General features: G+C 53.2%; 1 protein-coding gene across 1 annotated transcript in view; it reads right to left on the bottom strand.

Moving 5' to 3' along the window:
• The window catches only part of KIF26B (kinesin family member 26B), a 368,595-nt gene that overhangs the window by 14,765 nt on the left and 341,812 nt on the right, over positions 1–12,018 (bottom strand). Inside the window, exons 11-12 of the mRNA XM_006157282.3 lie at positions 11,047–11,209; positions 6,667–10,069 (exon numbers count right to left, since the gene is read on the bottom strand). Coding sequence (XP_006157344.1) covers positions 6,667–10,069; positions 11,047–11,209 — 3,566 coding nt within the window. The remainder of the gene's footprint in view (positions 1–6,666; positions 10,070–11,046; positions 11,210–12,018) is intronic.

The following is a 12,018-nucleotide window of genomic DNA, read 5'->3' as shown; positions in this document are numbered from 1 at the left end:
GATGCTGGCTGCGCCACCTGCTGTACTGCCTGCTTTCTTTGGTTTTGTTTGTTTGTTGTGTTTTTTTTTTTTAAGATTTAAGAAAATCATCATGTGTGATTTTATTAACCAGCAAGTAGCTGGCTCTATGTATCCCAGATGACAATGCTGGCCGCGCCACCTGCTGTACTGCTTTCTTGGGTTTGTTTGTTTGTTGTGTTTTTTTTTTTTAAGATTTATTAATTTTATTTAACATGATTATTTAAAATTTGTTACAGGGCACACGTGCTCACCAGAGAGAGAGAGAGAGAAAGAGAGAGAGAAAGCCACCAGGTCTGGAGCTCAAATCACGGTCGGCCATGTGGAAATCCAGCACCTTAACCACCACCTGCTGTCCCCTGTACTGCTTTAATTGAAGAGCCAAATGCTCCCAAGCTAGGGATAAGAAAGGGGCCAATGTCCCAGGGCCACAAAATTCTCCTCTGGATAGAACCTAGGCTTCCTCACACGTTGTCTGTAACTCTCGGTGCTGCACCTGGGGCCACAGCTCCCCTCCACCTGTTCCCTCCAGGGTCTACTCTAAGGAGTTGCCTTGGTATTATAAGGAGTCAATTACTTTCATTTTATTTCTTTTCTTTTCTTTTCTTTTTTTTTTAGACAGGATCTCACTATGTTGTAATCCTCCTGCCTCAGACTCCGGGTCGCTAGGATCCAGGCAAGCAACACCAGATCTACTGTTTCAGACAGGGCCTCTCCATGCTGCCTACACTGGCTGAGTTGGCAGTGAGCTGGCCTCAGCCTCCCCTCCCTTGTGGTGGGACTACGAGTATATGCCACCACACCCAGATTTTATTTTAGAGTGGGCTAGGCCGTTCTGTATAGCTTCAGCCTGTGGGCCACCAGTTCACTGCCACACATTGCCATGCATTGCCACAGCTGGGCCTGCATTTCTCCCCCTATCCCCACGGTATATTCAAAAAAGGTCTCTTATTCTGAACCCTTTCTCGTCCATCTCTAGGTTGAGTCTCTTGGAAATGCTCTGGAAATCTTAAATCTGCCAGTAAGCAGCTTGCCTTCCTCTGGTTTTCATTAAGCCAGGAATCACTACGTTTCTTGAATTCATTAAAATAAAACCAGGACCCACCTGAGAATCAAATGAATGGCACAGGGTTGGCGGAGCAAACCACGGTGCTCTCAGGCCCTCATGGGGAGTGATTAGTCACAGATATTTGTGCAGCAACTCTGAACTGAACCTAGTATCAGGGGGCTCCGTTCACTACACGCAGCAAATCACAGCCCACGAGACAGGCCCGCCAGTCAGTGATGTTTACTCAGCACCAAGAGAAGTGAAGGCGCGGTGCTTGGTGCTCAGAATGACAAAGGAAATAGTAGACCAGACTCAGTATTTAATGCACTTATCACCAGCAGGACAAGATATAAGAAATACACAGAAAAGAAATATGAGCTAACTAGGATCATGTGGCCTGCCAACAAACTGACCAATCAATGAATCAATGCATGGTATCCAATGGTAACCTGTGCCGGGCTGGGTACCAAGCAGGCTGAGTCGAGTGCAGAACTGGCTTTGCAGGAGCTCATGTCCAGGCAGGTCAAGGCCTGGCTGCATCTCAGAATCAACCTGCTTCCTTGGGGCGGCCTCTCTTCAAGCAGACCCTCCCTGCCTCCTGGGCTTCTGGATGCTGGGTTACACCAGACCAGGCTTCCCTAAAGTGGAAATAAGTGCCATTTTGACCGTGGTGTTCATCTAACTTTTAGACTTCTTCATCCACCCTGAGAAAAGGAAAGTGAAAGAAGCCAAGGGAGAAACAACCAGATTTAGGGTGAAACGTGAGAGACCAGAGGAAGAAGAGTGTCTGAGAGCTCGTGTGATACGGGAGGGAGGTGGTGTGAGGGCTGTTAGCGTCAGGTAGGAGCTCGGCTGGTGCAAGGAGGGCATGAACTGCGTACCGCCGACCAACATCTCCTTAGCGACGTGCTGCTGGCCCAGATGGCCACAGCTCCTCACCCGAGCTCGTGTCATCACACTAACTCGTGGCTACAGGCTAGACAGTGTCATGTCGCTGACCATGGGGAGACTGGCGAGGAGCTGTGGATCGATCGATGAAAACCATCTATAGGGACCAGCATTTGGCGTAATGGCTGTGTTGCTGGACTCCCCTGTAGTAGACCACAGTTCGAGTGCCAGACCTGGTGGCTTGCACTCAGGCTGTGTGTGTGTGTGTGTGTGTGTGTGCATGTGTGTATGTGCCCAAGATCCTGAGAGGAGAATGGAGGAGAAGGGATTGTGGCGTGGTCATTCCCCCGTCACTTGCTTGCTGTCTCTCTCTTTCTGGCACACGCCCTATAACAAAAACCTTTCCCCCAAAAAAGAAAACCATCTATAGAAGTAACTTCCTGGAGTTCCACTTATATTATCACTTTCTTAGTCAGGAACCTACAATGAATCCTCCCCATTGTCACCTACACTACCATTAATAATATCCTCATTAATAATATCCTCTCCTGGGCCAGCAGGGAGTGCAAAGGTTAAGGCAGCTGGATCCCACATGGCAGACCGCACAGTTCCAGTTTCAGACCCCTTGAGAATCACACCAGGCAGGTGTGCCCCAAATCCTGAGAGGAGAATGGAGAAGGGATCGCGGAGTGGCCAACCCTCCTGAGGGATGGTCTCTCTCTCTCTCTCTCTCATGAGTGGACATGCCCTAGAGCAAACTAAAGAGAAACACAAACAAAAACCCTCTTGAGTTAATCTCGCTGTGCTGCCCACATTCTAGTCAGCCCAAGCCTACGATCTCAGCACTGCCTCAGTCTGCTCTGCCCTCCACTCCCTCTGCTGTCCAAATGTTCTTAAAACCCACTCAATCCCAGTGTTTCCCTCTCTAATCACTTTGATTCACAAGGTCCTGCCTTTGTCTAAATGCTTTCTACACCTCAGTCTACACTGCTCCATCGCACCTGGCAGTGTGCTGCGGTTCACTGTTCTCTGTTCCACTGTTTTCACCTTTTCTTTCCAATTAGATCACAGACTGCACACAGTGGCCTCGTCTTCTGTGCTGCCTCCCCCTGAGCACCCAGAACCTCCCTGTCTCCAAGCACGAAGAGCACAGAAGATACCTGGTCAATGTTTAACAACCAAAAATTCATCCCACTGACTGGATCAACGTATGGACCAACATATTGTTTATATTACTGCATAGTCTTATATGATGTGGGCGCAGAGACCATGGCTGTAATCTGCCAATCCCCTTGCTTTACTTGTACATAAAAATATGGAAGCCCAGAGAGGATGGTCTTTCTCTAAAGACCACACAGCTCAAGACCCCCAAGTCTCTTGCCTTCCAGCTTAATTTTCTCAGGGCACCATGTCAGGGCCCCTGGAACAAGCCCAATTCTGCAGTCTCCACCACCAGGGGACTGAAACGATGAACCACAGTGAAGTTTGGCTGGTGCATGCACTGCAAAGGAACCAGAGCATTCAAGGTTGCCTTCCCAGTAATATAATTTTAGTTCAGTCTTACTAAAGAAATGACCAACGTACTAAAACTTTCCAAATTCAAAAGTCTTCTGAGATAAAAGTTAACTGCCTGTTTCCTCTGCAGTTCCAAACATCTCCAGTAATTGTGAACTCTAGCCATCTACTTAGGAATTTCCTTTGAGGAGCTTTATGGCTTCTCTTAAAGAAGTTGCTTTTGATTTATGCTGATCATGTCTGGCAGCCAGCATCTCTCTTAATAATAATCATAAATAAGCGAGACAAGGTCACCTAACCTGAAATAAGCACATCTCCACAGCCATATCCATCACGGAGCCCCGGATCTGCCACAGCTGATCACAAAGGTCTCACGCTCTTGGCATTCAAGATTAAATCCCATCTCTAGCACCTAGCGTGGCGTTTTTATTTTACACCGTCCCCCTCCAATAGCCTACCTAACAGGAGAGCCTCGGAGGACAGTGTTTATAAGAGGGCTTAGCCCAGAGCAAGGACGTGTGCACAACCCACTGCCCCTCGCCAGTTATTTTACACATTTGTGTTTTCACCATTTTCTTCTCCTTGTACACCAGTGTTACCAGCCAGACCAAAAGAGAAAGGAAAGTCTTTTAAAAAGAGTAAAAGGATGAAAAGGATCGGTAGAGTTAGGGCACTAAATTATAATGTGTAAAAGCACTTTACAGTAAAACACATGTAATCGTGTAGCAAATGTCACACAACAGTCTGGACTTTGAGGACCGAGACTAGGTGGGTGGTAATAACAACGTGTAATCAACCAGGTCTGGGGCGGCCAGCAGACTCTTTTTTTCCCCCCAGCTAAGTCTCTGGTTTAGATGAACTTTCTTATTATTTTCAGTAACTAATATCAATACATGCCACTGCTCTTGGCCCTGGCAATGGGACACAGCTGTTATGTTATACAGCTGTGTTATGAATGTTAGGAATGGCTGTCCATTTTCAACCTGTCTTTATGGGGTTCTGCTCCAGAGTCTGTTAGGAGACTGAGGGGGTCTGGTGCACCACTGATGGGTATCAAAGACTGCAATGCACACTCCCTGGGAAATGAAGACATCCTGGTGTGGAGCGCCATGTGATTCCCAAACGTGTGTGGAGCGTGACATCCGTACAGCCAAGTTTCCTGACTGTGATGGGGTGGGCCCCAGGGCCATCTACCTAATGTCAGGATGTAAGACTGCATGGCAGGATAGTCCCTAAGAGTGATTGCTAGATTCAAAGAGGACAAAAGGGTTGATGTGCACTGACCACAGCGCTTACCATTGGGCTGGAACATCGCAGAGTTCGTGCTTACCTGGGGATGGAAGAACGGGAAAAAGCGACCCTATGGTGAGGGGAAAAGCGTGTGGGGCAGCTGACCAAGCAGCCATTGGAGCAGTAGATGAAGGGAGGACCCACTGCTGGGTCTCCCATCTTTTAGTTCCAGATAAGCGCATTGCACCCATATTCTGCAGGGCAATGGTTTCTGAGAGCTCATGGAAATACTGGCATTCCACAAAAGGGCATTGGGATGGCAGAGGACAGTCCAGGATGTAGGACCTCATGCCATCCTCACTTCAACCAAGGCACTGAATTGCATGTGAGCTGCTCTGCATAAAATCCTGCTTCATTTAACAACAACAAAAAAGAGTCTTTAGGCTTAAAATGAGTAGGGTCAATTTCTTCCTCACCTCTCTCCCCCCTCTTTTTAAGAATTTGCCAGAGGGTACATGCACTCCCAGGAGAGAGACACAGAGAGAGAAAGTGAGAAAGCACTCCCATGGTGATGGCCATGACACAATTCCTTCTCCATTTCTCCCTTCTTTTGGGATCTTGGACACACATGCACCTGTATCTAGAGTGTTTCTCAAGCCACCAGGTCTGGGAATCGAACTGCTCACAGCTGGAATCTGGCTACCTAAACCACTATGCCACCAGCTGGCCCAAATAGGGGCAATTTCTTCGGAAGCACTTAAGCGCAGAGATGATTCCAGGCAATGTTCTGACGTTCTCAGTGCCCTTTGTCTCTGTCTCTGTTTACCATCCTTTTACCTGTCCTACCCATGGCGACCAGGGCCACCAGTTTTGACCTGGGACTTCTTCCCTTGCCCTCATAGCTTACTGTCACGTGTCACCCCAAACTCCAACTAACAAGTCAGTGGGCTGTAAGCATTGGTTCTATGGAGTGTGTGCCTTGTGGTAGGAGCTTCCTGAGGAGCAGACTTCCTCTGACGCATGCATTTTAGGTTCTTTTTTTTTTTTGAGAGGTTTTTTTGCTATAGGGTGTGTGCGCTCGCCAGACAGATAGAGACAGAGAGATAGAAAGCGAGAAATCACCCCCCAAGGGGGATGACCACGCCGCAATCCCTTCTCCTCCATTCTCCTCTTGGGATCTTGTACACGCAGGGCGTGAGTTTAAGCCACCGGGTCCGGGACTCGAACCGAGATCGACTACATGGGAGTCCAGCAACATAGTCATTACGCTAACTGCTGGTCCCATGACACATGGATTTTAGGAACCATGATGGGTGTGTAAAGGTTGTGCCACCTTGTGTGTATGAATGTGTATATGTGTGTGTGTGTGTGTGTGCACGCACGCACTTGCCATGCAGGCCCTAAGAGTGTGGGGGACAGAGGTGGAAGAAGGGCTTCTCCAATGGCGCTTCCATTGAGACAAACTGCGCCTCACCCCATGTCCCAGAGAGAGGCTGCCAGTGTCTGAGAGGCCACCAGCCCCACAAGATGGCTTCTGCGGCTGAGGGCATGAGGGCAGGTCCCGTGTTCTGCCTCTCAGAAAGCTCGCAACAGTGGTATTCTTGGTCCTGGAGCAGATCAGCCCAGGTCTCTGGGTACAAGGTGAGAAGCCCTGGGGGAAAAGCCAGTTTCTCCTTCAGCTGGTGGTGTGGAGCCGGCTCCTGGCTGCATGTAGTGACCCATCATTTTCACCCTCTGATGACCAGGGGGCACTCACAGGCACACGTGGGGGCAGTGTTTACAGTGAAACCCTGGCATTATGTGCCTAGGCAAGGCCTGCAAGGCATCAGGCTGTGGAGAAAGAAGAGACTGGCCTCAATCCCACCACAGGCCGCACCCCTCCCACACAGCACCAGCAGGGGAGCCATGGCACTGGGGCCTGGGGGCCTGGGCCTTTGGCCTCCCCACTCTTGGGCCCAGGCGCTTACCTGAATTAGAGCGTTTCTTGGGGGTTTTGAGGCTGCGGCACCTCCCGCTGACAGAGCTGCTGTTCTCGCTCATGGAGTCCTGGGCCGAGGACGCGCTGCCGGTGGCCTCGCTGTCCCTCATCATGCTCTCGTAGCCGCTGCTGCCACCGCTGTGGTAGAACAGGGCAGTCTTCCCCATGGCCGGCGGGAGCTCCCCGCTCAGCACACTGCTGTTGTCGCTGCCGTGGCCGCTGCTGCAGCGGTGGGGCTTCCTCGGTGGGGTGATCTTGCTGTAGGGTGAGGGCAGCAGGAGAGCAGCCGGAGGCTTGTCCTCGGTGGGGCCACCGCGCTCCTCCGCCTCCGGTCCGGCCCGCAGAGGCAAGGCCCGGGCACCGGCGCTGCCCTGCAGCAGCTCCGAGATGCGCCCGTTGACAGCACGCAGGGGCAATTTGGAGGCCAGCCCCGAGCCTCGGCTTCTGCTGAGGGACTGGGTGGACCAGGACATGTGCTTCCCGCTGGGGGGCAGGTTGGAGCTCTGGCCCACCGACTGCGGCAGCGACTTGGTGGAGAAGCTGAGGGTTTTGGTGGTGGAGGTGGACAGGTTCCGCGCTTTAGGGCTGGCGAGGAGGAGCTTGCCCACGGCGGAGATCTTAGACTGGCTGGCCTTGGGCGAGGCGCCGGCCGACTGAGAGGGGCCAGAGCCGGGTGGCGAGGCCCCTGCGCTGCGGCCCAGGCTCCTGCCAGTGCGGGGCATGGTGCTGTCTTTGCCAGCATGCACGCGGGAGCTCATGGAGGACAGGCTCTCGGCCCTCTCCAGCGAGAGGCATTCGTAGTGGCTGACTGTGGTCCTGCCAAGGGAGTTGGTCCTGCTGGCCAGCTGCTCCAGCTTCGCACTAAAGAGCTTGCTGCTGCTGCTGGCGTCCTTCATCTTGCTGCTGGGCTCATCCGGGAAGCTGGCCAAGAAGGTGGCAGGTTGGTTCAAAGGGCTGCTGGTGCTGCTGCTGCTGGCGCTGTGCTGGGGGCTGGCCCGGTTCTTCTGATCCAAGCTGGACTTTCGGACAGGAGGGAGGGGAGGAGTCCCTTTGGGCCGAGCCAGGACGCAGTGTTTGGGTGAGGCCACCTTCCTCTCCAGAGTTGCCTTGGAGGGCTGGGTACCAGAGGCGGTGCCCAACATGTTGGTCTCCACAGCACAGTGGTAGAAGAGGCTGTCCAGCTCGTCCTGTCTGCTGGCTTTCTGAAAGGCCCGAGGGAGGCTGCTGGACTTCAGGCTTTTGTTGGGGTACACCGGGCTCTGAGCCACCAACCCAGGCAAGGCCATCTCACACCCGTCCACAACCCTCTTGAAGTTGTCAGTCACGGGGGAGGCAGATACCTCCCCGCTGCTGCTGCTGAGCCTGTCCCCAGGGCTGGGCTTTCTGTCCTGGTCTTGCTCTGGTCTGGCTTCAGGCTTTGTGGGGGCTGTTGCGGTCTCACACCTAATCCTTTCTTCGCTGGGAAAATCATTTTCTTTTTTTACCTCCTCTTCTCGTTTTAGCCAGGGGTCTTCAAATTTCATTTCTTTCTTTGTACTGATTTCTTTACTCTCCTGGGGCTGGGCTGCTTTGGAGGTGGCAGTAGACACCTCGGGCTCTTGGGTGTTCCGGGGACTCATGGCGATACAGGGGTAAACTGTGATGTTGGTTTTCATGGGGATGTACCCTTCGCAGCTGCCCAGGTTGGCCGTGTTGGAGATGGTGACCATGGCCTTCCCCAGAGTGGATATTTTGCAGCCTTTGATGGGGGTGGCTTTGTTGAAAGCGTCTTCCCCCATCTCAGACAAGATGAGCACGTTGTCAGGGCCCGCCTTGGGCTTCTCTCTGCACACCACGGTGCTGTTCTGGATGCTGCTGATGAACTCTGAGGCCGGAGGTTCTGCCATCGCTTCCCCATGCCCAAAACATGTCTGGGCTATGAAACTGTGGCAGGACTGCTCGCCGTCACTGCCCGCGCTCATCTCGCTCAGCCAGGAGCTGATGGAGGAACGCCTGCTCCCCGCCTCGCGGGCCTTCTCATCCAGGCTCAGCTTCGGCAGGGGCAAGAACTGTGTGATGCTGACCTCGGAGACAGGAGCCATGCCGGAGTAGCACTCCAGGTCCTCGCTGACGCTGCTGATGATGCTGACAGGCCGGGAGCCGGAGGCCAAGGCCTGCACGGAGCAGTCACTGTTGAAGCTGATGATGCTGGTGGGGCGGCCACTGTCCAGGACCCCGCTGATGGTCAGCTCCTCCACCAGCGTGAACACCAGTTCATCCTCCCCATTCAGCTCCAGTGGCTGCTGCACCGTCACCATGGTGGTGCTCAGGATCTCCTTCTTGGAATCTGGAGGAGTTGCTGCCTGATGCTCATCATCCACAGTGGCTTCTGGGAACTCTTCACTTCCAGCAGACATGGATTTCTTCAAAACCTGGGGGCTCATTCCTACTGGGGGGGTACGGACCTCAGGCTGCAACAAGGATTCTCTTGATACGATGCCAGAATCCTTGCTCAAGGAAGGCAGTGGTGCAGGAGAGGGCAGGACCCCCTTCTGGGTGTAGACCTTGCATCTCTGGGAAGGAGAGCTGGGTGGTTTGTACTCTGAGGTCTTGGATAAGCTGGCGACGCCCAGCCGGGGGGAGCCCATGGGCCTGGGCTTGCCTTCCACAAAGCCGCAGGAGTTCAGACTCTCGCGGCTGCTCTGCAGGCTGGGGCTCTGCACGAGCTGGGAGGCACTATGCTGGCTGCTGCTGCCTGGGATGCTCCTGGGCGAGGCTGGGCTGGGACTGCTGCCCAGAGCCGCGGCAGGCACAGGGGAGTGATTTCTCTGCATCTGGGAGGCCAGGGAGTCTGCGCCTTCCCTCTCAGTCAGCTGGCCGTCTGACCCATTATCTTCCTTATCGGACTCAGAGAGCGGGTTTGCCCCAGCCGCTTGGCTTAATGGGGGACATTTGTTCGCCTGCTCGGCCCCAAATGGAACAGGCAGCTCTTCAAAAGGAAACTTACTGGGCTCTTCGCTGCCATCAATGCAATCCAGTCTCTCTTGCAGCTCAGCAAATGTGTTGCACTTCAAACAGTCCCTTTCTGACTTGCTGGCCACTGCCTCTCCTGCCTCCGCAGGCCGGCTGTCACCCCTGGTCTTCTGCAGGGCTGGCACGATGGGGACAAAGTCTGGGGGGCCCTCGTTGTCAGTGAGCTCCTTGTCAGAGAGGGCCGTGCCATTGGGCCCGATGTAGATGACGGTGTCGCAGGACTGCTCGCTGCTGGAGGAGTAGTCAGGGTCGCTAGAGAGGTGAGCGATGGGGAAGTCGGGGTCCACCGTGGGCCTGGTGTGGAAGGGTCTCAGCTGGGTGGGCCTGCGCATTCTACCTTCTTCACAGGAGCTCTCTCCCCCTGAGGAGCTCGACGTGTACTGCGTTAGAGAAATCAGTTAACACGGCTGCTCTCCCAAGACAGCCCTCCCAGGGAGACAGTGTTGGGCAGCAAATACTGGTGGTCACTAATGACTGAGCCTACCAAAGGCCACCTGGTTGGCCTCCTGCACATGGGCCAGTACTTGGGGTGCACCATGCAGTGTGCCCCAGTGTTCCACATCCTGGCTGTGTGTGTGAAGGCTAATCCCTAGGTAGCACACTGGGCAAACTGGCTGCTTACAAAAGGGTGACAGTCCAAGTCCTGTATGACCTCCTAAGTGTCACCAACGTGCTACCCTGTGCCATGGGACACTGTGCCAAAATACATACACAAAGGAAAAGAGAATATAGTCCCCACACATCAGACCCCAGATCCGAGTGACCACAGCCATGATGGTTTTCTCAAATGTTCCTGTCACACTACCATTGTCCTGGCTCTGCCTCTGCCTGAGAAAATGAGCCTGGTGACTTCCAGAGACTCAGTACCATCCAGAACCCATGGAATCGGCACGACAAAGTCAGCAGCCAGAGAACAAGCCCTGGAAATGCAGGGGAGGTGGGGCCCCACAGGCACGGAGTTATAACTCCCTGCAGAACCCCCGTGCAAAGACAAGGTCTTCCTTTATGCAGGCTGGAGGAAGGCAAGAGACAAACTATGAATACTTCCCATCCCTGAAAAATGTTCCCTCTCAAAGCAGAAATCCATTTGTCCTATCTAAAGTGGACCAAGCCCTCCCTGTCAGTGGTCCAGGCTGGATGACAGGGACAGCATAGACTGTGGGGAGGGAACATCTCCTGTATCAGCCTGCAAGTGTCTCTGCCCTGAGGTGGACGCTGAGCCACACAGTGGCAGCCACACTTGCACGTGCTCCTGTTGCTTGGGGACTAGTGACACTGTCTTGGCTCTCCCTGACTCAGTTTCAGGGCAGGGCTCCAAAAGCTCCTTTCTCCACAGCACGCCCTGCAAGCTCCTTACCTTTGTCTTCTTCTTCTTCATCCTCAAGACCCTCGAGGCGACTTGGATGGTGGACAGGGTTTCCGCATAGTTGCCGGCCGCGGCGGATATGTGCGCGATCATGGTGGTGCGACAGTTCATGTTCCCCAGAGACTCCCGCAGCAGCATGGTGAGTTTGCTCTCCCTGCCAACAAAGTGAATTAGGGCTGCATTAGTGGGCCATGCTTCACTGTGGCTGTCAGGGTAGGACTTCAGGTCTGCACGTGGCTATTTCATTGTGGGTAGGGGGTGCACCCCCCCTTCTTTTTAATGGCATACTAATTAGCATCATTTTCCAGCTTGGGCTATTTGGAGTTGGCAGCTGAGCAAGTGCTTCTAACTCCAAAGATGGAATTCATGCAAAGCACCTCCCTTGGCACCTCTGTCCTGGCTGCGACAGGGTATCCCTATGTGTCTGTGTGTGTGCATATGACACTGCACATAATGAGGCCTGGGAACAGAAACTGGAAGAGGAGATCAAGAGAAAACAGCTTCACGGACAGTCATTTGGCATGTGCTCTGCACACATGATCCGCTCCTCCATTTCTGCACACAGGCAGTCCCTGCAATGAAAAGCAGTCCTTCCGCCATGGACTTCAGTGAAGACCTGTGTGTTTATAGTAAACGCAAATGTTCTGTTGCCAAGGAGTGACAACTGCTTCATTGTCATCATCCCTTAACTCTTATATTTGCACCTAGAGCCAGAAGGAAAAGGCATTCCTATTCCTGATGATAAGTGAAGAAACAGACAGAGGGTCAAGCACTCAATCAGCAACAGAGAGCAGAACTTTCTTGAAAGGCCTCCTCTGGGCCGTTTCAGGAGTTTTGTGAGGCCAGTGCTCTGAGTGGTGATAATGAGGCCCTGGGGTTTACAAATGGTGTTTCTAGGCTCTTTTAAGAATGGACCAGAGGAGCGCGCGGGGCGCCCGGCGGAAGCCGCGCGGGGCGCGGGAG

The sequence above is a fragment of the Tupaia chinensis genome, unplaced genomic scaffold (genome assembly GCF_000334495.1).
Source record: "Tupaia chinensis unplaced genomic scaffold, TupChi_1.0 Scaffold000532_1, whole genome shotgun sequence".
In the NCBI taxonomy this organism is placed as follows: domain Eukaryota; kingdom Metazoa; phylum Chordata; class Mammalia; order Scandentia; family Tupaiidae; genus Tupaia; species Tupaia belangeri.
The sequence above is the reverse complement of the archived record's forward strand: the minus strand, read 5'-3'. Positions and strand labels throughout refer to the sequence as shown.